Source organism: Sciurus carolinensis, chromosome 3 (genome assembly GCF_902686445.1).
Source record: "Sciurus carolinensis chromosome 3, mSciCar1.2, whole genome shotgun sequence".
Taxonomy (NCBI): Eukaryota; Metazoa; Chordata; class Mammalia; order Rodentia; family Sciuridae; genus Sciurus; species Sciurus carolinensis.
Genome location: NC_062215.1, coordinates 26736442 through 26763630, shown reverse-complemented (window position 1 = coordinate 26763630; position 27189 = coordinate 26736442). Strand labels below are relative to the sequence as shown.

Here is a 27189-nt window from a genome sequence, read left to right as displayed (position 1 = left end):
TCTTCCACCTGTGTGGTGCTTGTTTGACTATTTCATTTAGTGGTTTTGTTATTTTTAACAAATGGTTTTGTTATTTTTATTTATTTTTCCTGTTTACAGACAAAATATATGTTCGTTTCACAAAGAAACCAACAGCAAAAAAACCCAATCAAGCATTACAGAAATACTTCTAGACTCCTTGTTAAAGAGAACTCATGATTAATAGTTTGATATACATATATGTATTTAAAAATTGAATGGTCACATACTGTATTTTATAACTTTTTGTTGTTGGTTTTACTAGGGGTTAAACTCAGGACCTCACACATGCTAGGCAAGCTTTCTACCACTGAGCTACATCCCCAGGCCCTTTTTTAAAGCCTTTATTTTGTAGTTAGGAAGGGTGGTGCACATCTGTAATCCCAGCTACTCAGGAGGTTGAGGCAGGAGAATCAAAAGTTTGAGAGCAGCTTGGGCAGTTTAGTGAGACCTTATCTCAAAACAGAAAATAAAAAGGGTTGAGAATGTAGCTCAGTGGTAGAGCATCCCCGGGTTTATTAAAAACTATAAAGTTTTATTTTGAGATAGGAGCTTGCTGAATTGTCAGAGTTGTCCTTGAACTTGCAATTCTCCTGCCGCATCCTCCAAAGTAACTGGAATTATAGGTGTTTGCCACCACACCTGGTTTGATGTTTTTTTTAACTCATAAACTGTTTTGGACATCTCTCTTCGTAAAAGGCAGTTGGATGATTATCATTCCCAGGCAGAGGGTCGTTGGGCATAGGCTTAAAGTCTCAAGGCGGTTTAGAATTCAGGGCCTGTCCTGAGTTCAGCCCCTCTTCCCCGCTTCTCACTATGCTATGAGAGACTGCCCCCACCAAACCACCTGGAGGAATGCTTCCAAAGTGCTTTTTTTCCTTTTGGTGGTACTGGGAATTGAGCCCAGGGGTGCTCTACCACTGAGCTATTTTTATTTTGAGACAGGATCTTGCTCAATTGCCCACGCTGACTTCCAACTTGAGATCCTTCTGCCTCAGCCTCCTGAGTTGTTGGGATTATAGGCAAGTGTCACCGTGCTGGGCCCTCTGTACCATTGCCTTATATTTTTACCCCCTCTCACTTTTTGTTTTCTTCAGGACCGAGGACCGAACCCAGGGCCTTGCATGTGCTAGGTAATCACTCTGCCATTGAACTAAGTCACCAACACCCCAAATAACTAATCATTTAGACATTCCTATCCTCTCAGGCTTGTGAGACTTTGGGTGGAAGAAGTGCTAGTAGGTTGGACTTCTGTATCTGGGAAAAAAATCTCTCAGGGTGTTTGTGATAACTCTCTCCATCCTCCCTTCAACCTCAAGGATCACTGTTTGAGGTTTGAGAAACTCAAACATATGTCTACTGCAAGCACAGAACTTTCTTCATTCTTTAAAAAAAAAAAAGATAAAGAAATAGAAGATTAGGGCTGGGGATGTAACTAAAGCACTTTCTTAGCATGCAGGAGTTCCTGGGTTTGATTCCCAACACAATTTTATGATAGACTTTTTGTTTCCTTTTTTTGTTTTTCCTTTTTGTTTTTGGTATGAGGAATTGAACTCAGGAATATACTTAAACACCGACTCACATCCCAGCCTTTCTTTCTTTCTTTCTTTCTTTTTTTAATTTTGAGGCAGAGTCTTTCTAAGTTACTTAGGGTCTCACTAGATTGCTGAGGCTGACCTGAAACTTTCAATCCTCCTGCCTCAGCCTCCCGAGTTGCTAGTGATACAAGTGTGTGCCACCATGCCTAGCTTATGATAAATTTAATTTTTTTAAAAATTTTGAAACAGGGTTTTGCTAAGTTACTGAAGCTGAACTTGAACTTGTAATCCTCCTACCTGAGCCTCCTGAGTAGCTGGGATTGTAGCTGTGCTCTACTGTGCCATTTCAAATTATACTTTTTGATGACTGTATAATATTCTGTTATAGGGTCTTCAATTCAGTGAAAGGCACTGGGAAGTCTATAGTTTAAAAGACACTCAAGAGGTTTATCATCCAAATTTAATGCATAGACTTTGAATCCTGATTGTAAAAGCAGTTATGAGACAATTAACACAATCTGAATAGCAACTAGATATTGCCCATTAATTCATTAAGGGTTGGAAATGTTATTCCTTCAGCATTTATTAGCTAAATTTTCTTATAAAGGAGCACTTCCCATCATCAACTGGTTACCCTAAGGTATACTTTATATATGAAAGATAAGTGCTTGATTCTCTTCATACTTTAATAATTTCCAAGAGATCTTCCTTGTTCTTGCTTTCCCCCTCCTTACCCCTTTTTAAAAATAACATGCTGCTCTGGTTTCATGGGAACAGTGCTTTTCTTTGGTCTCTGAATATATTAATTATAGTTTTCATTGTTTCCTGCTTTGTCTGTTTCTTCAGAGTCCTTTTTTTTTTTTTTCTTGCTAGCTTTGCTCTCTCTCTCTAAGGTTGAAGTTTCAAGCGTCTGATAACCCTTAATTATCCCTGTATGTTTTAAAAGTGAGGTACTAAAAAAGGAGACCAGAAGCTCTGTGTGCCTTGATGCAACTGATTGCTTGTGAGGACTCCAGATTTTAGTAGCCCCTGGCCTTTCTTGGAGACATTTGAGTTCTTCTAGAGAAAGGGTAACTTCTTTTGGGATGTGCCTGGAGTGAAGGTAGATAAGGCTAGTAATACATTGGGGAAAGCTAGATGAAGGCTGCTAAAAGTGTTACTATTCTGTGTACAGACTTTTACTTAATTCCTTTCTTCATTTGGTACCTGCTTGGCTGTGCCTAGCATATTTGTAGTGTGAAATCTTTCTGGTTGGGTTTATTCAGAAACTAAACTTTCTGTTTCCTGTGTGTGAGCATAGAAAGCCAACTGACCACTCAGAGATGGGGCTGGATGCTTAACTGGGATGCTACTAACTAGGGATTTTAGACTTTGACTCATCTCTCCTATTTTCAGCTGCATATTCACCCCCATCCCACTTCTCTATTACAAAGTTTTCATAGTATGAATGATTTCAAACTGTTATAATTTTTCTAATAAATATCCCTGTGTAACCCTTTGTACATATTTATATATTTATATGCTTCTTTGGGTGTTACTGGGGGTTGAACCTACGGCACTTATCACTGAAGTACATCCCGAGGCCTTTTTACTTTTTTGAGACAGGGTCTTGCTAAGTTGCTTTAGGACCTTGCTAAGTTGCTGAGCCTGACCTGGAGCTTGTGGTCCTCCTGCCTCAACCTCCTGAGTCTCTAGGATTACAGGTATTCGACACTACTCCCAGCTCTTTATTTGCTTTTTAATGATGAAAATTCTTACTAATTTTTTCCATATTGACTTACGTGCCATTAATAATTTCAAGTTTTTAAACTTATTGAAATATCCAAAGGTTAGCTATTAGAGCAAATAGTATAACAAGCTCCTGTATGCCAATCACTTCAACATTTTTAACATCAAGCTAATGTTTCATGTGAGTCTTCCTACATCCCCTCACCATCTCTCATACATATATGTATATATTTTAGTTGTAAGTAGAGACAATACCTTTATTTATTTACTTATTTTTATGTGGTGCTGAGGATCGAACCCAGGGCCCCATGCATGCTAGGCAAGCACACTACCACTGAGCCACAACCCCAGCACTCCACTATATATATATATATATTTTTTTTAATGTTTTTTTTTTTTTTTTCTTTTGCAGTGCTGGGGATTGAACCCAGGGCCTTGTGCTTGCAAGGCAAGCACTCTACCAACTGAGCTATATCCCCAGCCCTCCACTATATTTTTAAAGCAGGCTAAAGCCCACGTATTGGTGTATCTCTAGGGCTTTATAAAAAAAAAAACAAAAAACTGCCATACCATTATCACACTTAAAAGTCATAAATGATTATTCCATATAATGTTTAATATTTAATCAGTGTCCTCATTTGTCTCATATAATTTTACAGTTGGTTATTTCAGTCAGGATTCAATCACAATGGTTTGTATGTTTATACTTGGTTTAATATGTCTTAATTTTTTTTTTTTTTTTGGTACCAGGGATTGAACCCAGGGACCCTTAACCACTGAGCCACATCCCCAGCCCTTATTTATATTCTGTTAGTGACATGATCTCGCTAATTGCTTTAGGTCCTCGCTAAATTGTTGAGGCTGGGTTTGAACTCCCTGTCCTCCAGTTTCAGTATCCCAAGTGGCTGGAATTATAGGCATGTGCCTCCGCACCCACCTTTAAATGTTTTAGTGTATAATAATTCTCCTTATCATATTTCCCCCCATGACATTAAAACCAAATCATTTGTGTTAGAAAATTTTTCACATTTTGGATTTGGGGATATCCCTTAGGTGTTACTTAATGTGATCTTCCATCTTTTCTTTTTAAATTTTTTTCTTTTTAGTTGTAGATGGACATAATACCTTTATTTATCGATCCCCATGTGGTGCTGAGGATTGAACCCAAGTGCCTCACACATGCTAGGCAAGTGCTCTACAACTCAACTGCATCCCCAGTGTCTTCCATCTTCTTTTTTGTCATAAAACGGAGTCAGTTGTGTCATGCCTGTCATCCAGCTAGCCAGGAGGTTGAGGCAGGATGATGACAAGCTTTAGGACTGCCTGGGCAATTTAGTGAGAACCTGTCTCAAATAAAAACTAAAAAAGGTTTTGGGATGTAGGTCAATGGTAGAGTGCTTCCCCAAGATGTGTGAGGGCCTGGGTTAATCCCTAGGGTCAAAAAACAAACACACAAACAAAAATAACCCTCCAAAACAAACCAAAAATAAAAGGAATACACTGAAAAGCAATTGCATTTAACTGAGTTTAATAATAATCATCTAATAAAATGGAAATACTATATCCCTCCACCATGACGGGTTAAGTATCTTGGTGGATTCAGAAGCACTATTTAAGGGCTCCCGCCTGCATCTTCTTTTATTCCAAAGTGCTACAATCTCTGGAGAGTTTTTTTTTTTTTTTTTTTTTTTTTTTTAAACTTTGGGAGCTTGCCTTTCAAAGTATTCATTTGTTTTTCTCCAGAACAGTAGGTCAAAACAGTCCCTATAAGCCATCTGGACTTGCAGGCATTTGCTTTACCACAAAGCTTATTCTTTTTTAGATTCTGACATAAGTCTGTATTGTCCTGCAATTTTTTTTTTTTTTTTTTTAGCCGTGTCTAGTTGTTCCTAGGAGAGTTCTATCTGAAGTTACATCACTGTTGATACTGGTATGTTAGTTATTGAGAGGGGAAAGGAGTGTATAGTGCAGATATATTTATTATGTGTGTAGAAAAATTTTGTTTACAGGCTTTTACTCCCTGCCCCCCTTAAAAGTGTATGTAGGAGAGGGCAGATTATAAATAGGGAGGGGATATACACACTTCTTACCAACATACCTGAAGGAACTGACACACTCTCCTGTGCTGGGGGCAAATAGACTGAGTTTCCAGGGGTTAGATAGCTTTGTAATTTGAAAAGTTGGTGCCCTCCTGCCATGATTTCTTTTTTTTATTGCTTTAACCTCATCATGATTGTTCTAATGCTTGCCAAGTACCATAGAGGGTAACCAAGTGTATAATCATGCCACTGAAAAGCTAAGTCACATTAAATCAACTGTGAATTCATTTGGTTTAGTTTTTTTTTTTTTCCCCCTGCCTTCAAAATGTCTTTGGCACAAAATAAACTAGTCCCCAAAAACCAAAGGCCAAATATTTTCTCTGATATGTGGATGCTGATCCATAATGAGTGGGGGGATTGGAGGAACTTTGGATTGGGCAAGGGGAAAGAGGAGGGAGGAATGGGGGTGGGAAAGATGGTGGAATGAGATGGACATCATTGCCCTAGGTGTGACTCTACATTGTGTACAACCAGAGGAATGAAAAGCTGTGCTCCATTTGTCCAATGAATCGAAATGCATTCTGCTGTTATGTATAACTAATAGAACAAATAAAAATAAAACAATTTAAAAAATGTCTGGTTAGGGATAAAGACTTCTATTTACTTTTTTTTTTTTTTTTTTTTTTTTGCAGTGCTGGGGATTTGAACCCTGGGCCTTGTGCTTGCAAGGCAAGCACTCTACCAACTGAGCTATATCCCCAGCCCTTTACTTTGTTTTGTATTTTTTAAAACTTTTTTTAGTTTCTGGTGGACCTTTATTTTCTATTTATTTATATGCAGTGCTGAGAATCAAACCCAGTGCCTCACACATGCTAGGCAAGCACTCTACCACTGAGCCACAACTCCAGCCCTCTATTTACTTTGATTTAAAATATTGTTATTTGCAAATTATAGTAATAAGAGGAAATCACCTCATTTTACCAGAACTTTGTTGTAAAAACCTTTAAAATATTAGAATGAACAAAGTCTATATAGTGAATCTGATTGTTTTGGAATTCTTTGTTTATGTTTGTGATGCTGGGGATCTAACCAGGGCTTCCTGCATGGTAGGCAAACTTTGTACACTAAGCTACACCTGAACCCAGTGAATCTGTTTTGTACAGTTTTTGTAAAGGCTTTTTGGAATGGAACCATACTTCTGTATCCAGTCTTGAAATATATCATTCTTGTATTTTAGCTTTTGACTTCAACAGAGCTAATGTAGTTCATGAATTGTGTATAATTATATATAATTAAAATGGAATTATCCCTTCCCATTGATTTTGTTTTTCCTTCTCCCTCAATATCTCCTTTCAGAGTTTCATTTTAGTTAATTGATTAATTAATTCCAATCATTTTTGGTCAAATGATAATACCATATTTGATAATATACCAAGCTTTTCTAAGGTGAATTGCAAATAAGTTATGGTTCCTATTTTGGAAAAATATAGGCCTGTATTTTCTCCTTTGCTTTATTATTTAAAAATATATAAATAATCCTTATTAATTATGAAAGAAAAAAAAAACAGAAAAACTCCAAAAATTTATAAACTATTTAAAGATAAAGGTATAGAAAAAAGGTTAAGTCACACTAACTGTCACAACTGATATTTGTTATATACCCTCAAACCCTTTCATATGCCTGTTTATTCCTCCAGTTTATAAAAGTAGGATTAGACTATGCATAATATTTTCTATCAAAGCTATTAATGAATTAGATGAACATTAATTCTCTTTCTTTCTTTTCTTTTTTTCTTTGAACCCAGAGACATTTAACCATGGAGCCATATCCCCAGCTCTTTTTTTTTATTTGAGACAGGGCCTCACTAAGTTGCCGAGGCTGGCTTTGAACATGTTTTTCTGCCTCAGTCTCCCGACTTGCTGGGATTACAGGTGTGCACCACCACGTCTGGCAAGAACATTAATTCTTAATACATTGTTGAGGGTTTTTTAATACACACCTTACTAACATCCAGGTGGGTTGTACCAGTTATAAGGTACAATATAAGGTCCAAATAATAAGGCACCTTATTTAAAACAAAGTATTCCCTGTTGTACATTTGACTATCTCACAGGTAGGTCACCTTGATACTGAAAATGGATTTTACATTACCCGTACCCCTCATCTGTTTATTACTCATACTTCTTTACCCTACTAAATAAGTGACCATCCACACAATTGGTCAAACCAGAAATCAGGACTTAATCTTTGCTTCTGTCTTTTCCCTTGCATTTAATTGGTCACTGAATCTTATTTATCTCCTAAATATTTTGGATTTGTCCTTATGTCTCTGCCCTAATTGCTTGTTTTTAATCATTTCACATTTGGATTACTGTGATAACCTTCAGTCTTCATTTAAACACTGTCATTCCTTTCTCTCCCCACCACATTCCAGTGGCATTCCCCACGTCCTCATTAGATTAATTTTTTCAAAGCCTGGGTGGTATTCAGTGTTCTCAGTGTGATCCAGCATCCTTTATGGTTCTGTATGATTTGATCCTTGTCTATTTAACCATCCTCATCTCAGGTCGTTCTTCTCTCCCATGTCTCTAAGCTTGGCCTTTCTGCACTAATTGTGGTTTCTTTTAAATTAGTCTTTACTTGATGAACTTTTATTCATCTTTCAGGTATATATATATGTGTATATATATATATATATATATATATTTTAAGGAGTTTTTCATGTTGTTAATTTCATATCATACACATCTCAATATACTATTCTTGTATAAAATATATGTGGGTATATTGTCATAGATTTGAAGTATGGAATTTTAAAAACCTACTTTTCATATTCACACTTTGAAATATTAACTTCTTATTTCATAATGGCTTCAAGAATCATGTCCAAGACTGAACTGTAAAACAGTTTTGCACTGTTATCCCATCTTTGGTGTCACTTGGGTGTTAGGTGGTCACAGAAATATCAGCCATCACTTATTAGCAATAACTTCAAATTAGATGACTGTTAAATTATGCAAGATCTTTGTTAAGTTAATCTTTTTTGTAACATGTAGGTCCATGTTTAATGTCTGTTGTCTTCAGCTAAATTTATTTTAAATACTTGGTATGATTTCAGTCTTCTTCCTTTATTTTTCTTAAAATTTTTTTAGTTGTAAATGGACACCTTTATTTTATTTATTTTTTATATGGTGCTGAGGATGGAACCCAGTGCCTCACATGTGCTAGGCGAGCACTCTACCACTGAGCCACAACCCAGCCCTCTTCTGCTAAATTTTAAGCAGTGGAACAGAACGACAGAGCTATCTTCTGCATTCCTAGTATCTTAGAATATTTAAAACGATAGATTTGAGTTGAGTATTGAAAGGGTGAATGAACGAATGGAATCATAATTTTGTTTATTCACTCCCTTTGTCAATCAAAGGAAAGATTCACAACTTATTCTTTGTCTTATATTTTACCCTACTATAATTTTAATAACAAATTGTAGTTCCTGGGCTTACCATGATGTTCATGCCTCTATGCTTTTTCATTTGCCATCACCTCTTCCTGGTGTTTTTACCCCACTTCTTCAGATAAACTGTTCCTTTTAAGAGTCAGGCTGAAATGCTTTCTCTTTTTAAAGTAGATTAAGTCACTTGTTCCTCCATGCTTCCTCTATAGCACATAGCATGCTATATTGTTGAAGTTTACTGTGTGTCTTTAATGACTGTCATAAAGTGTTTATATTCCCAACAGTCAATGTAGATAGGTGTATGGCCTTATTTAACTGTGACAACTGTTTTTTCTTTGTTTAGAAAGTGACAGAATGGGATATATTTCTATTTTTGTGCTGTGTCCTAGTTTGTGTTTAGTCAAAATTATGGAATGGAAAACAGACAAGATCAACAGTACTCACATGAGTTCCTAGCCTACTCAGACTCTCTGAGCATGGAAAAAAGGTAGAAAGAAAATCTTCTTGGGGAACTTTCTTTTTAGTGTAACCAATGCCACCTATTGCTTTACTTTTCTGATAATATGAAAAGGTTAGGTTTTGGGAAAAGAAACTGTTCCCATTACCTCCTTTATACTCTTCCTTTAACTTCCATCCAGGAAAAAGAAGGACCCTTTTATTGGAGCCATGAACCCAAACCACTTTCTGTCAAGAACTCTATTTTGGCATTGGAGTGAATTTATGACACCTCTTCCATCTCTATTCTGTTTTTCTCTTTATTTTATTATTATTATTATTTTTTTTTTTGGGGGGGTACTAGGGATTGAACCCAGGTGTGCTTAATCACTGAGCCATACCCCCGGCCTTTTAAACATATTTTACGTATAGACAAGGTTTCACTGAATTGCTAAATGCTTCAGTAATCTGCTGAGTCTGGATTTGAACTCCCAATACTCCTACCTATAGCCTCCCAAGTTGCTGAGATTACTGGTGTGTGCCACTGTGCTCATCTGGTCTCTTTAAAATTTTTTATATCAGGATTGCAAAAGAAAACACAAATACCCTAGTGAGAAATAGTAGTTCATTTAGAGTCTTTACATTTATCTGTTTTAATTTGCTTTAAGGAAAGGCCTAAAAGTGTGGATTACTTTGGAATATTTTCATTATTTCCAGTCTTTTCCAATAAGAGAAAATTGTAAAAAAAAGATTTCTGTTTGGAGATGAATCATCCTGGTGGTTTAAGATCTATGACATCATTTACAAATTTTTTTCTTCTTTTTGCCATCTTTACTTAAAGTGATACAGATGTAAAACCCCGGTAATTACAAAATGCGAAAAATTCTGAAGCGTGAATTATCTCAGTAGATATAAGTAATAACACTTGTAGAGTAAGCTTATATTTAATAATGGCTGCTAAACAGTGATGGATTATTCATGTTCTCTGTAGCCAAAGTGCGTCACTAAGAAACATAGCAGTCATGAAACTGTGTGTCCATTATGATGTTTCTTTTATCAGTCGGAAAGGAATTCTGAATAAACATAGTAGTAGTAAAGTTTTTTGTTAGCAGTTTAATAGCACAGCATTTTAAGTGTTACTTGGTAAGCATCTGTTATTTGTTCTTTAAAACAGCATTTTATCCATTGTGCATACACACACACAAACCTCCAAAGTACAGTGATAAATTACTGATTCCTTACCCATATAGAGCAGTTAAGTTAGCTAAAGGGACATCATTTTCTTTTGTGTGTATGTGTGTGGGTTTGGTACTGGGGAATTGAATTCAGGGATGCTTAACTACTGAGTCACCTCCCTATCCCTTTTTATGTTTTATTCTGTCTCACTAAATTGCTTAGGGCCTTGCTGAGTTGCTAAGGCTAGCTTTGAACTTGGGATCCTCTTGCCTCAGCCTCCTGAGTCGCTGAAATTATAGGCATGCACCACCATCCCCAGCTGGGAACATCATTTTCAAAGCAGGTCATAAAGTAATTGTTTTCTTATCTGTTCCTACTTTTTACTTATATATCTAAGCAAAATGTTGAAATAACTTATCACACCTCATAGTTGATGCTTTTTAATTTAATGTAACCTTGTACCTTCTGCCTGCATTCCATTGTAGCTGATCAACATTTTGGAAGACAGAGGTAGTAAGGTACTTGCAGTTATATTTCTGTGCCTGGCAAGTAGTAGTTAGTAGACACCTCTTGAATGAAGAATGAATGACTTATCAATTTCCCTCTCTTTATGTTTACTATAAACTTGTACTCTTCCTGCACATGGTCATCTTTAGATTAATATTCTGGAAAGATAAAGAATGACTTTTCAATGGATATTTGCAGAAGCCTCAAATGTGGAATAGTCTTATAGAAAAGTATAGAACAGAGGTGCTAAACCTCGGTTTTTTTTGTTTTGTTTTGTTTAAACCTGAGGTTTGTAGAAAGATTTCAGAGGTCATTGAGCCTCTTAAGGGAAATAGAGTTTGGGGTGAGCAAGGGCATTTTTATTTTTAATGCGGAAACATGGTTTATAGATGTATCAAATATCCAGATGGAACTGTGGACCCTCAGATGGTTAAGGACCAATGTTTTAGAGGTTGTAGGTTTCAAGGTTTAAAAATCAGGAAAAGATTGGCTCGAATGACCTTTGAGGGAAAGCAGATGACTATGTTAGGATGTTTCACATTCTTGTGTTAGAAACTAGTTTGAACAAGTTGTTAAGAAGAAATCTACTGGTTTATATAATTAAAACACACACAGTTTGAATTTTTCTTCTTTCTCTTCGTTTTCTTATATATTGTCTTTATTCTCAGTCCTACTCTTTTTGATGTTGGAATAAGAGATCAGTCTGGAGCTTACATGTGCTAAGTTCTTAGAAGTTCAAGATTCCAGAGGAAGAGAAGGTGGTGTATTAAGTTTGCTTTCTGTTGCTGTAAGAGAATATCTGAGACTGGATAATTTATAAAGAAAAGAGGTTATTTAGGTTCACACTTCTAAAGGCCTTTGGAAGTCCAGGATGGACAGTTGGCAAGGGCCTTGCATTGCTTCAATTCATGTACCAAAGTAGAAGGGCAAGTGGGCATGTGTGGAAAGGATAAGACAGAGGGACTGCTTCACTTTTTTACATCTTTTTTTTACATTGACTAATCCAGTTCCATAAGAGTAGTGTCCTTATATAAGAAGAATATTTTATCCATGTTAACAACCTGATCTCCTCTTAAAAGTCCCAGTACCTTCCAGCATGTTACACTGAGAACCAAATTTCAAGATGAATTTTGATAGGGACGAGTCATATCCAAGCCATAGCAAGTAGTATTTTTCCTAATTACTGGTAGATGTCCCAGAAAGAACCCTGACCAGTCTAGATCATTTCCCCTTAGGGAGATGGAGTCAGCACCAATCAAATTACATGACTGAATAGAATTAATATGAAACTGGGTAAAGGAATTTCCCCAAAGGAAGGCAGTGTGTGTGAAAAAAATATATTTTTATTCTCTGCAGTGATTGAAAAGCTTGAGGACAGATAACATATGTAATGGACTGAAAATTGCACATTAAAACTAGTGTATATTTAGAGAAGCCCAATTTGTTTTGTGTGTGAATTATAACATTTTTCTATATGAATTTCAGATTTTTACTCAAAGTTTTTTTTATTGGTTCCTTCATTTAACAAATATTGGAGAACTTGCTATGTTCTGTCATCATTCTTTGCACCAGGACTGTAGCAGTGAATAAAACAAATATCCTGTTTTCATGGGGCCTACATTCTATTGAGGACAGGCACATAATAAATGAGATAAATTACTAAAATATATAGCATACTGGATGGAGAGAAGTGCTCTGGAGGAAATAAGCAGAGAGGGGAGTTAGGGAGTGATTATTACAGTTTTTTTTTTTTTTTTTCCTTTGGTGGTGGTGCTGGGGATTGAACCCAGGGCCTTATACATGTGAGACAAGCACTCTACCAACTGAGCTATATCCTCAACCCTACTGTGGTCTTAAGTAGGATGACCAAAGAAGATCTTACTAAGAAGGTGACACTTGAACCAGGAAAATAAAGGAGGTGAGGAGGGAGCAAGCCATTTGAATATCTGGAAGAAGAGAATTCCAAGCAGCCAGCAAGCAAATGCAAAGGCTGCTTGAATCAGAGAATGAGAAGAAGGTGTATTGGGAGGAGGAATAAATATGGGATGCTATCAATGAAGTAAGGGGTTGATGGGAACAAACTGTGTAGGCCCTGGCAGGCCATGGTAAGGGCTATGGGGAAGAATATAAAAACTATTAGAGTCTTCAGCAGGAGAAAATTAATCTTAGGTTTTTTGTTGTTAATTTTTAGTTGTAGATGGACACAATATCTTTAATTTATATATTTTTATGTGGTGCTGAGGATTGAACCCTGTGCCTTAAATGTGCCAAGTAAGCACTTTACCATTGAGCTACAAGTCCGGCCCTAATCTGACTTAGTTTTTAAAGGATCACCCTAACACTGAGTTGAGAATGTGTTATAGAGGGGCCCAAGTGGCAGTGAGGAGACCAATGAAGAGGCTATTGCTATCCCAGTAATCCAGGCAATAGATACATGTGGCATAGCCATGTATGGTGGTGGAGATGATAAAAAATGGTTGGGGGCAACCCTTACTGGGTGCCCTCTTGACCGGTGGGAGGTGTGTCTTTTTCTTCTCATTTGAATACTTTCTACTCTTTTACATTCATTCTTGTCCGTGGATTTCATCCTTCAGGTTCATGAGACAAAACCTAGAAAGGGGGCACTGGTGAGCTATAGTTGCAGAGACTAAGAATCCAGTTTCATCTTCGAGGGCTCATCCTGTCCTTTGTATACCTTGTCCAATCTCCAGCTGCCACCATAGACCTCTGGACTACCCTGATGTGTGAGATGCCCAAATTACAAATGGCCTTACAGATGGAATTCAAAACCAAACTCCTCTTCTACTGGGGGCCTTTAAATAGGCCTTTATAGAAGGACCCTAACTACCATCCCCTTTCAACACCCCTTTTCACCTGTATAGGCAGAGAGGTCATCCCTTCTTCCCCCAACAGCAGTTAGGGGCACTTCTTCAGAGAGGGAAATGAATAGAATAGGTAATGTACCCGGTTAAGGCTTTTTTACTGTAAAGACCACTCCATGAGGTTAACTGTAGAAACATTTCAAACATTCCAGTCAACTCTTTTGTCCCAGGTAATGGGAATAGAGAGGCAGGACATACCTGAGTGAAGGCTACAGAGTCAAAGGTTAGTCAATAATCTTAACATCTTTTCAATACCTATTTAGCATAGATTTTGACCAATAGCACTAGTACTTTTCCAACGTTTTGGGGTGCAACTTAAGAACAGACCGATCACCACTGAGAAGTCCGAATTTGAGAGTCTTTATTAAGCTGGCCAGCTGACTGTCTCACACAATGCCCCAAAATTGGCTATTGGGAGAACAGCCCCGACCACAGGGTTGTAGGGGTTTTTATACCAAAAATCACATCAATCATAAGTGTCTGTTGCTATGATTCAAAATTACAAACTAACATCATGAGATCATCAACAGAGGGGGAAGTGGGTCAAACTGACCCTCACCTAGGTACAAACTAAAGAATGGTTGCTAACATCCACACAATTACCGTTTACAGGTACATTGGTTACTACATAGGAGTTGCCATTGTATATTATTAAACATGTCACACCAAATAACTGATAATGGGCACAGAGGTGGGGTGTTCCCATGGGAGAAACTTTTTACCTACATAACATGGAGTCTCAGAACAAAATGGAGTCTGTTTAGTCATTTCCCTTAGAGTCTGGCCTATAACATTATCATGGAGCCAGATCTGTCAGCCCATCACACCAAGACCTGATTATTGTAGATATTGATCAATACCTCTACCCAATAACTATCTAAGCCCCTAAACTAGTATGGGTAAGTGGCCACCCCTTTTTAAATTATAAATGGACACAGTATTTTATTTATATATGCTAAGGATCAAACCCAGTGCCTCTCATGTGCTAGGCAAGCACTCTACCACTAAGCTACAACCCCAGCCCCAGTGGCAATCCTTTTGGGTCCCTTCTTGCTCTGCGGGAGCTCTGTCTCTTCTTCTCACTTGAATAAATGCTACTCTTTCACCTTAAAAAAAAAAATAAAGTTGGATCTGAGGTAGATTTGCTGATGGATTGGATAGAGGCGGTATTAGAGAATAAGAGTCAAAGCTGACTTTAAAGTTTTAGGCCTGAACAATTGACCACAGACAGTAAAAACGTTATTTCTCCCATGTGGTGCTGGGGATTGAACCCAGGGCACTCTACCACAAAGCTACACCCTCATTCCTTTTTATTTTATTTTAATATAGAATTTCACTAAGTTGCCTAGGCTAGCCTGCCTCATGTTTGTGATTTTCCTCCCTAAGCCTTCTGAGTTGCTGGGATTACAGGTGTGCACTGCCTGACTATAGTCATTTTATGAGTTAGAGAAGATCAGGAGAACAAGTTTTGACATGTTAAGTTTAAGATGACTGACTGTTCAACATCCACATAAAGTATCTGGTAACTATTGTACATTCAAATCTGAAATTCAAGTCTGGGCTAGAGATAGAAATTTGTCAGCATATGACTAGTATTTAATGCCATGAAAATGGATAAGATCATCAAGGAATGAGTGAAAAAGGAAGAGAAAACTTTTCTAAAGACCAATGTGAAGAAGTTGGGGAGAAGGCACCAGACAAGAGGACTAAGAAAAGCAGCTATGTATAATTTTAAAATAGTTAAATTCTTAACAAGGAAAAGTCCTGGAAGCTAAGTGAGGAAACAGGTGTTTTAAAGAGGAGTGAGTGAAGAGTTGTTAGATGCTGCTGTTATAACAAGTAAGAAGAAGACTGAGATTTAATGATTGCACTAGTTATTATCTCCTTGAGGATAGTTTTAACCAACTGAATTTGGTTAATGGAGACATTCTTAGCCCCTGCCCCTTTCTTAGAAATTTAAACACCATGGTTCAGGTATATCTACAAGAGCACTTAACTGCTGATTTTATTTTTATTTTATTATTATTTTTATTTGTGTTGCGCAAGTTATCATTGGACTGGGATCCCTAACCCCAAGACTGCTTACTAATCAAATAATCATTTAACAAATATTTATTATTTCATTATTCTCTTGTTTTTATTATATATATAAGGTATTAAAAATCATGTTTTGGGTCTGGGGTTGTGGTTCAGTGGTAGAACACTTGCCCAGCACATGTAAGGCACTGGGTTTGATCCTCAGCACCACATAAAAATAAATAAATAAATAAAAAAAGGCATCGTGTTCACCTACAACTAAAACAAAATTTTAAAAAATCATGTTTTGGACTCAGAATGAATTTGCAAGTATACTAAGGGACTTACATATTTGCAGTAGGATATGTATTTCCTTTGAAATAATACTTATTATATGAAGGGAAAACACTTATATTTATACTTATATATTTGAGGGGTTTTAAGTGTAATTTTTATAGAGAAACTAAAGATCAGTGTACATTTACAAATCTGAGATCTCTTTAAGTAGTTAATATTTGTTATTCTTGATAACAGAAAGCACAGGAGTTAAAAATGTAAAAAAGATTTCTTTTCTTTGATGGAAATGTGTTTTGTTCTTTATTAGAAATTCATTGAATTTGAAGATTCTCAAGAACAGGAAAAAAAGGATTTACAGACCCGAGTGGAATCTCTAGAATCTCAAACAAGACAACTTGAACTCAAAGCAAAAAACTATGCTGATCAGAGTAAGTAAAAATACCTCTGCACATAAATACGTGTTAAAGAGTGGGCTCTAATAGTACAGTAATTCATCCTGACATTTGACAAGGGTTCCAAATATATACTTAAAATGGTCATCCCAGACTCAAAAGTGAGACCTGGTTTTGGGGTTAGTTCTTTTTTCTTCACTTTTCACATAGTACCCATGTATACAGAAACAACTAAATCAAAGATACTTGAAAGACTCACATCTTCATTTAGTTCTCAGCCCATTTGTAGTTAACATTTTGCTATATCCATTATGCCTGTGAGTACATATAGATCATTTCTTCTAATTTAATCATTCTTCTAATTTAATCAAGTACACCAAGTTGCATTGTTTCTGTATGTTTCTGAAGTTTAAAATTTAAGAGAAACTCAAGTTTGGAAGTATGTATAAAAATGAAGTCTCTTTTTTGTTCCCTTCAATGGAAAAGTAAGGGCATTTAGGGGAACAGAAATCCATTTTCAGACTTAATTTCATTTTTAATATAATTCCATGTTATTCTTGACTTTTAAAATAATTGTTTTAGCCGTGCATGGTGGCAATACCTGTAATCCCAGTGACTCAGGTGGCTGAGGCAGGATCACAAGTTTGAGGCCAACTTCAGCAATGTAGTATCCTAAGCAAATTAGCGAGACTGTGTCTCAAAATAACAAGGGCAGGGGATATGATTCAATGGTAAAGGGCCCTTGGTTTCAATCCCCTGGTACCAAAAAAAATAAATAAATAATTATTTGAAACCTCAAAGTTGATTTCCTCTTTTTGGCTAATGAAAATAGACCTTATTAAGTCCAAACTAGAAAAAGAAATGGTGAGAAACTTCATGATCTATTTTTATATATGATATAAGTAGATAGACAGCTCTCTGCTTTTCCTTCCCAGCATTGGAAGGAACTTTCAGAATCCCAGAGAGCAAGAGATGGTCAGGCAGTTTTCACTTTTCCCTCCTCAACCACTGATGCTTTTTAATGACACCTGCTATTAAGGGACTACCATTCATGATGAGTAACCTTTTCCCCCAGTCTTGGAATATATGTGAGAACTGAGTGTACATCTTCTAAAACTCTAGAAGGACCTAATAGAGGTAAATCAAAATCACTGGTAATCTAGAGTTCAAGCATTCTAGAATTCAAGAAGAATCCACATGACTATTAAGCAATACATAGAAGAAAGTTAATAGATATTTTGTAGCAAAACCCAAATTGAGTGAAATAAAATGAGTCATGTGTCATGTCTTTTTGTTTTTAGATTTGAAGATACCTAGAATTATATACCTTTCCTTGGTTAACATTGAATACGTTGAACAACTGCTATGATTCTATTCTAGGTTCTACATAGACTACTTGGTGTATACACTGTTACATAACTGGAGTCACATTGCTATGGACCACTCATCTGGAAAAACTTGTGGCCCATGCAAGCTTTTGCAGCATTTTAAGAGATGAGTGTTCTCTAACAAAAAAGAAAATTTAGCTAGCAAAGAGAATGTTTTAATTCTGACTTTCATATCATTTTCATATCAGGGATTATATTAGTATTTTTAGAACCAAACATTAAAGGCTCAGTTGGCAGTCTCAATCTAATTTTCATTTGTTTAAAATATTAAATTTTTTCTTGGATTTCTAAAAAATGCCAAGTTTTCAGTGGACATTTTTCTTTTGACTTTGAAAGAAATTCCGTGTCTAAAATTCATTTATGCATTAAGTAATCTACTTCTGTGGAAAGAAAGAGGAAGAATTACCTTATACTTAAATTTCATTTTTGACGTCAAAGTACCTTAAAATATCTTTCACATTCAAAGAAAATACTGCTGCTTTTTTAACAAAAGTAACTGCATAGAATGAGTTAACTCATTTTTTTTGTAGGCATATTAGTCTTTTGATTCTAAGATTTAAAAATCTATTTTCTGTTCTTCTAGTGAGTGTAAAAAAAAAAATAGTAGTTTCTTAACTAAGGGAGATAGTCTATTTATGTCCAGTCCAGTGAATAATATTCAGCTTTTTGGAAATCATCACATTTTGTTGTATCTCTCTGTCCAAAAAGTATATTCATATTTTTATTTTAATTCAGAGACATTTTTAAAAATTAGGTATCTTTTAAAGATAATTGATCATACTCTAGGGAAGGAAGGAGTAAATTCCGTATCAGATATTGAATCTGGTCATGAGTTTAATTTGATCTGAAAACTTTTTATTTTTCTTATTAATACCTCTTCCCATGAATTTATCCTGTGAATCTCTATCCCATTTTGAAATCTATCCTGGTGTCTAAATAACAATTAAATATACAATATAAAACTGTGGTTAATCAAAATTGACCATTCAGATGCATAGAGTTTATAAAACTAAATCTTTTGATTCGTGAAGTGAGGCTGTATTTAGTTCTCTTTTATTAATACTTTGGAACTTATTCCCTCTGTTTTTGAGCCCTTGGAGTCTTTTTGTCTTTTCTAATGGTTTCTTACTCCTATTTTTTTCTCTAAACCTTAACTGAGACTATGAAATCTATAAGTATATACATTAAGCTTTTTCCCCTAGTCTTTATCTTGCCATATTTAAATATAACCACACCTATTTTTGAAAAATTTGATTATTTTTTCCCTTTATTCTGTGAGTTTTCTCTCCTGGAAATCTCCAATATGACTCAAACCCTCTTATTTTTTGAACAGTGGTAGAAGGTAATCATTTATCTTTTTTTTTTTTTTTTTTTTTTTTTTGCGGTACTGGGGATCAAACTCAGGGCCTTGTGCTTGCGAGGCAAGCACTCTACCAGCTGAGCTATCTCCCCAGCCCAGAAGGTAATCATTTATATCTTCAGTGCCTACATTATTAGAAATACAGGCCTTGGAATAAGTGCTTTTGGGGTACAGGGGTGGGGAAGATTAAACCCAATAATACCCTATCCCTGAGCTACGTCTTTGAGGCAGGACCTGGCAAAATTGCCCAGGTTGGGCTTCAATTTAAAATTCTGCTTCAGCTCTTGAGTAACTGTAATAATAGGCATGTACCAATATGTTCAGTGAATAACTGCTTTTTTAAAAAAGGTGAAACAAATTTCAGTAGATGTATGTCATACTATATTCTTTTCACATTCATTCTTTTCTTTTGTGATGCCAGTGATTAAACCCAGGGCCTTACACATGGTAGGCAAATGCTCTAATCACTAAGCTGTACCCCCAGCCCCATAATTTTTTTTGTTGGGGTCTCACTGAATTGCCCAGACCTGACTCTTAACTTCTGGGCTCAAATCGTCCTCCCATATCAGCCTCCCAAGTATATGAGACTGTAAGACTCATGCCACTGCTCCTATAGTGTAATGTTTTATATAATAAAAAACAGAGGGCTGGGGAGATAGCTCAGTTGGTAGAGTGCTTGCCTTGCAAGCATGAGGCCCTGGGTTCGATCCCTAGCACCGCCAAAAAAAAAAAAAAAAAAAAAAAAAAAAAAAAGATTATTCGGGCTAGTTTTCTTATTTCTACTAATATTTTAAGGAAAATACAGTGATTTTTGTTAAAATAATTATAGCCCAACATTTAATTTAATTTACAACTCATTACAGCCTTACTTCATGGATCAGAATTTCAGGGCCTCTGAAATTACAGTTGGTGTACCTATAGTAAAGAAGGAGTAGGTAGTTTTTTCTCTTCAGTGCCAGTTTTTGAGTACCATATGACAACTGTACTTTGTCAAGTTTCATGTTTATATATGTACAATGTGTTATAGAGTCTTTAATTTTAGAAGACTGAGCATGTCAACTGATGGATGTTTTAAGGCATGTATCTCTTTTAAAACATAGCCATAGTAGAATTCAAGTTCTGCTCTGAAGACTACTTCCTATATTAAAAAGGGGAAATTTTGGTTGCAGTTATTTGCTATTCGAGAAATAAGAAAAATGTAAAGAAAGAGGAACTGAATTAAATGCCACATTTTACAGCTTTTGAAGTGTAGAGTCTGGTTGTGGTGCGATGTAACATTGTTGAGAAACTGAATTTATAAAAAATCTTATTACAATTTTGTGGTAATGTTTGATTTTGGAGATTTCTGGTTCTCTTTTTAAAATTTGAACTAACATGAAACATTTATTTTTTTTCCAACATGAATTACGCATCTCAAAAAAATGGTGTATGTTATTCCTTACCTGGGAGTAATGAAACACTACTGGTAATTAGTATCTTGTGAGCCTTAAATAAGAATCTGAAGTGTATATTCGGTTACACATTTCAGTGTATATTGAAGGTGTTCAATAAGTAAGTTGTGAACTTAGAAAGTCCAGTTTGGTGCTTTTTAGCTAATCAACTTTACCATTTCTTTTTTTTGTCAAAAAATACTTTTTATATTAATTTTCTGTCATATGTTTAGTACTTCTATCTTGTAAGCCTAATATTATCTTAAGTGATTCATGTAAATATAGGCATTTTTATACAGTTAAAAATGTAAGGACTGGGCTGGGTAGATAGCTCAGTTGGTAGAGTGCTTGCCTTACAAGCACAAGGCTCTGGGTTCAATCCCCAGCACCGCAAAAAAATAAATAAATAAATAAAATGTAAGGACTGGTTGTAGCTCAGTGGTAGAGTGCTTGCCTAGCACATGTGAGGTACCAGGCTCAATCCTCAGCAGCACATAAAAATAAATAAAATAAAGGTATTATATCCATTTACAACTAGAAAAAATATTATTAAAAATGTAAACTACTGGGTAGGGATTTGTGGCATAGTGGTAGAGTGTTTGCCTAGTATGTACGAGGCCCTGGGTTTGATTCTCAGCACCACATATAAATAAATAAAATGTCCATTGACAACTAAAAAATATTTTAAAAAACATGTAAACTACTACAGTATGCCTAGCATTCCACATTGGTTGTGGTATGGTTGTGTTATACAAAGGAATATGATGTGGTTCTTGTAGAGAAAGAAATCATAGATTATTTTTTGGTATGTTAATGTGTATGGCCTAGTCTTTTTTCCACATATATGTTTTTAGATCACTGAGTTGGAGTGTATGTCTAAATTTGTATCTTTTCTTAAGTTTGTTTTTTTTGTGGTGCTGGGGATTGAACTCGGGGCCTTATGCTTACAAGGGGAGCACTCTGCCAACTGAGCCATACCCTAGCCCTTAAGTTTTTTATAAGTATTTTCCTTGTGTAATCTTTATTGTTTTAATGTCGGCACACATGGAGCATCCAGAAATAATGCCATCTATTAACAATTCTTAATTTTCCTGAGGAACAATGCTTTCTTCTTTCTCTAATAAGAATTATTTAACAGCCAGCTGCACACGATGGACACGCCTATAATCCCAGCTACTTGGGAGACTGAGGCAGGAGGATTGCAAGTTTGAGGCCAGCTTCAACAATTTAGCAAGTCCTTGTCTAAAAATAATTAAAAAAAAAAAAAAAAGGACTGGGATGTAGCTCAGTGGTACCAAAAAAGACAAAATTATTTAATGGCTATTTTATTTTCTATCTTGGCTAGCCAGAAACTCAGAACAAACTTTGTAACTACTGATTTGTACCTTACCTAGTTACCATATTTAAAGTGTTTTTCCTCAGGGCATGGTGCTTGCCTGAAAGTCTCAGTTATTCAGGAGACTGAGGCAGGAGAATCAAAAGTATGGGGCCAGTCTGGGCAACTTAGTGAGACCTTGTATGAAAATAAAATATTAAAAAGGGCTGGGAGTTGTAGCTTAGTGGTAGAGCACTTCAGAACCATATGTGAGGTTCTGAGTTCAGTCTCTGTAACCACAGAAAATATTTATTTTTCTCCTACACTCAAATTTTATACATGCATAATGTTCTAGAAAGTGATCTCAAATCTTTTGGGCAATGAAGGAGTAAATCAGGGTAAAAATAAATGTAAGCTAATTTTTGAAAGGGAAAAACAGAAACAGAAACTTTCCCTGTTGGTTGGTTGAACATGTTTTCTAGTGTAGGAATCATTTTGCAGTAAATACTTTTTCACTTCTGTAGGCTTTCCTTCTTGATAATTTTCTTAGAATGCATTTAAGGAAGCTCGCCAAGGAATGTGAACACTTTAGTGGGTTTTGGTATATTATAGTGTTTTAGCTATTTCTCTTGTAAACAGAATCAGAGAAGTAAGGATTAGTAGTAAATTCCATTTTGCTTATCATAACTTATATACCATACCATTATTTACAACATATTAGCACTCAGAGTTGAACCATTTATTATTCCATTCTTTTGCAAAACTTTGATGGCCCTGCAAGTTCCTCGAGTTTACAAATAGATGCCCTCTGGTTGTAGTGTCATTCTCTTTTGTGGAGAGGAATTTGGAAAGGTTTAGGTGGCAGTAATTTTAAGCTACTTACTCTGATACTGCTTTTCCTTCCTTTGAATGAAAATCCATTTTTTTAACTAAATGGAAAAATGTTAGCTGAAGACATATATATGTATTATATAGCCCTGTACTCTGACCTTCCTCCTTAGTCTAGTAAAATACCTTCAATCCTCCATCTTGAAATTTTATTATTGCAAGGAAAACACTTATTTCTTGGTCATAAGAATAATAAGCACTCTACTAGATGGAAAATATGGGGAGGTAGTATAATCATTAACATATTCTTGTATTTTAAAAGAATGAATGACTCCCACTAGACCTTCAGAGGAAGGTCTGTTAATGATATGATGAGTTGAGAATTTTCACAGCATAGAATAAAAGTAAGTCGTTTTAAAATTACTAGGTAGTTAATATTTGAGAGGGTCTAAGTATTTTCTGTCACTGTTTTTCAAATAACTTTAAAAAAAATACTTTCAGCTTTTATCAGTCTCTTATGTTTGCAGTGTTAATATTCTGGAAAAGTTGAATAATACTGTATAGGTTGTCTTTTCCATTTTTAGTTTTATCTTGTCAATAGACAATTCCTCCTACGTAATTTTTAGAGCAACAAAAATAAGATTAGATGATTTATGTTTTTGTTGAAAGCATATTTTTAAAAAATAAGGCAACTTTTAGAAGCTTCAAATATATGTCTCCTGGTTAAACAAAAATGGTGTTAATCATATAGACAGTTACTTTTATCCAAGTAACTTGACTGTAGTTCTTCACAATGTTAAGAATATCTGTGAACCAGGGGTGCGATGGCGCACCCCTGTTTTTTTTTTTTTTGCAGTGCTGGGGATCGAACCCAGGGCCCTGTGAACGCTGGTGCACCCCTGTGATACCAGCATCTTGGGATGCTGAGGCAGGAGGATCATGAGTTCAAAGCCAGCTTCAGCAACTTAGCAAAACCCTAAGTAACTCAGCAAGACCCACTCTCTAAATAAAATAGGAAAAAGGACTGGAAAAGTCACTTAGTGATTGAGTCCCCCTGGGTTCAATCACCATTACAAGAAAAGAAAAAAAAAAAAAAATCTGTGTATCAAGTAAGCTTTGTTTAAGGGCTTTTTTTTTTTTTTTTTTTAAAGAGGCTGTATATAAGAGGGAAAGCAAAAAAGCAGACACAAGATAATTTATGCAAATAGTAACATTTTATTACTTCATAGGTAATACTGAGATCTGCCCTGTTTTATGTTTAATTATTTGTGTTTGCACTCTTCCACTTTTGTAGTCTAGTGTTGTCTATTAAGAACCTTAACATTGTAGTTTATAATTAATACCTAGAGCTAGAGCTATCACAGAAAATTAATTCTGTGAGTAAGGGTTAGATGATTTCTGGTACTTTAGCTTAGAGAACAGAAAAAAAAATGAATTAATTTCTTCTTCAAACATATAAAGGGATGGTGGATAAGGAAGATTCCAAGCTGGGTTTCTGTAATTTTGGAGGGTTAAATTAGAGGAAATGAATTTGTTGGTGTTCGTTGGTAATGAGAAAGTGTTTCTTGACCATGAGAGTGATGCATAGGAATTCGTGCTGAAGTAAAGCATGGCGTCTCCTACACAGAACCTTTAGGTAGGAGAGAGCGTCAGCTTTCTGTTGTGGATGACTTAGGTGACATCTTCAAACCAGTGACTATGTCAGATTGTTAGAAGTTCCCACTCTCGATTTTAAGATATGATCATTGATTCATGGGCACTTTAAAATATTTATAATTTTTCGTAATATTGATTAATAACATGTTTCGTCTGTCAGAACAGTTGAGATTTAGAGACATGGTGAAGGACTTAGTTGGTAGAGGAGAGGTTTATATTACTGTTTGATGTGGTTGTCTTAGATTTGTGTGCTCTGAAGTCAGCATTTGATTCTTGCTTATTTTTTGGGACTTTTCATGATAAATTATTCAAGGAGAATTTCTGAAAGACCAAAGTCAATCTTCTGAGGTCCAGTGACAGTTGGTTTATCTGCCTTCCATGAATAGTAAGAACTGATGACTCCTTTTGGGAAGGCAAATAATAAGTTGGATATGGCATTCTAGCAGGTCTGTTTCTCTTTCTTCCCCCCATAGGCCTATCAGCAGTCTGATGGGGCAGAAGACAACAGAGATGGAAGGTGTTCCAAACTTGGCAAAGGCCATCAATCTAAGGAGGTAAGCTCTGATTTTGAGCCGGCAGAGCAGGTGGCTCTTCCTGCCTTAATCACATCCTCTTGCATTTTGGAAAGATGGTAGAAAGAGCATTCAAAATGAGGCTAAAGTGTCGCCATTGGCTGTTACAAGGGGTCAGTCTTTTGATAGCTGTTTTTTCTTCTCCTCCCCACTTTTTTCCTTTTAGATACCATGATTTCACATTTTTCCCCTCCTTAGAAAATTAGCAGTTAAAAAAATTGCAGATTGGTTATCTTTTTGTTTTGGAATAGGTAGGATAAACAAACTTGTTTATTTCCAATTAATGGCAGGTTGTAGCTTGTTTTCATGTGCAAAGATAAGATTTTAGGATTTTTTCCTAAGATTATTTTGAAGTTCACATGGGAACTATTAAACAAGAAACAACCTTGTAATACATTTCAGAAGTAATATAACAATATAGGCTTTGGTTAACTTTATGATACTTGAGGCTTCTTGGTTATCTATAGTCCTTGCCCAAAGACTTTTCTTTTCTGCTCTTCCCTTCCCTTCTTCTTTATCTCTTTTTTCCTTTACTGGTTCCTTAGTGGCATTCAAGACTCTGAAGAGAGATGGTTCTTCCCTTTGTTAAAAGGTACTTTTCAAAAGTGTTCGTACCATCTCACGTGACGTAAGCCTTGAGTAAACTGAGTTTAGGGGATATGTTGTACTGAGTTATTTTAAGTATTTTCAGAAAAGAGTGAGAGGTTCTGAATTTGTACTATGTGATCTTGGTGTATTACATAATCTCAGTTGGCATATGTATAATAACTTACGTATTATATGATCAGTTATAAGATAATATACTACGATCTTTATATGATTGGTACTATACATACCTAAAAAGATAATATTTAGATCACAGTACAGGTGAAAGAAATACAGAAAGTGATTAATAATTTCTACCTAGGTAATTGTTACGTTAGGGAGGAAACAGTAATTGCCAGAATAGCATTCAGAAAGTCAGTCAGTACAAGACCAGTGTAACTCCACATCACGTACAACCACAGGAATGGGAAGTTAGGGGCTGGAGTTGTGAGTCAGTGATAGAGCACTTGCCTAGCATGTGTGAGACACTGGGTTTGATTCTCAGCATCACATAAAAACATAAATAAATAAAGGTCCATCAACAACTAAAAAAATATTTAAAAAAAGAATGGGAAGTTATACTATATGCATGTATAATATGTCAAAATACATTCTGTTGTCATATAACTAAAGAACAAACAAATTTAAAAAGAAATGTCATTCAGCATAACAGATATAAACACTATTCTAAAGTGTAATGGGGTGATGTACCTTTGATTTATGACATTTTTTATGAGGACTTCACATGAAAGTTTATAAGCTGATGTATGTTAAGCTAACTTTGGTTATTGTAGCAAACAAATCATGAAAATTACACATAGTCCAATGATTTTTATTTATTTATTTATTTTTGTGGTACTGGGGATTGAATCCAAGGCCTTGAACTTTCTAGGCAAGTTCTCTCTAACATTGAGTTACACTCTGCTTCACCCTTTTTACAATTTTTAAAACTTTTTTTAAGAGAGGGTCTCACTATGTTGCCCAGGCTGCCTTCAATTGCAGTCTTCCTGCTTCAACCTCCTAAATAGCTGGGATTACAGATGTGTGCTATAGTGTCTGGCCATAATGATGTTCCAGTCAATGATGGACTGCATATACAATAGCAGTTTCATAAGATTAAATCACCTAGTGACATGATAGCTGTTCTAGTTTGTGTAAGTATACTCCGTGATGTGCACATGGTGAAGAAATTGGCTAATAAGGCATTTCTGAGAATGTATCCCCAATGTTAGGCAACATAACTGTAGAATGACTCAAATGTTATTTCTTGCTTGTGTGAAGTTTAAAAAGTAGATGTTTCTGATAAGTGGGTAGCTTCTTTAGATAAAAGGTTCTTTCCAATTTATATAGCTTCCCAAGTTCATCATAGTCACCTGCATTAAGTTGGAGGATGGGAGAGAATGGAGGATTGTGTGTGGTAGTAGCGTTGTCACCTTTGCTTCTACTTCATTGTGTATAACTCAATGAGAGGCTAAATGCAGGAGCTATAGTCTAGCTTTGTGTCCCCAAGAAAAGAAGAAAACTTCTTTGGTTAACATTTGGCCAGCTTTGCTTTGCTTTGTAGGGGGTGAT

General features: G+C 35.8%; 1 protein-coding gene across 8 annotated transcripts in view; it reads left to right on the top strand.

The window, feature by feature from the left end:
- The window catches only part of Spag9 (sperm associated antigen 9), a 130239-nt gene that overhangs the window by 8524 nt on the left and 94526 nt on the right, over nucleotides 1-27189 (top strand). For all 8 annotated transcript variants that reach the window (XM_047542891.1, XM_047542892.1, XM_047542889.1 and 5 more), the window contains exon 2: nucleotides 16399-16519. In XM_047542891.1, coding sequence (XP_047398847.1) covers nucleotides 16399-16519 — 121 coding nt within the window. The remainder of the gene's footprint in view (nucleotides 1-16398; nucleotides 16520-27189) is intronic.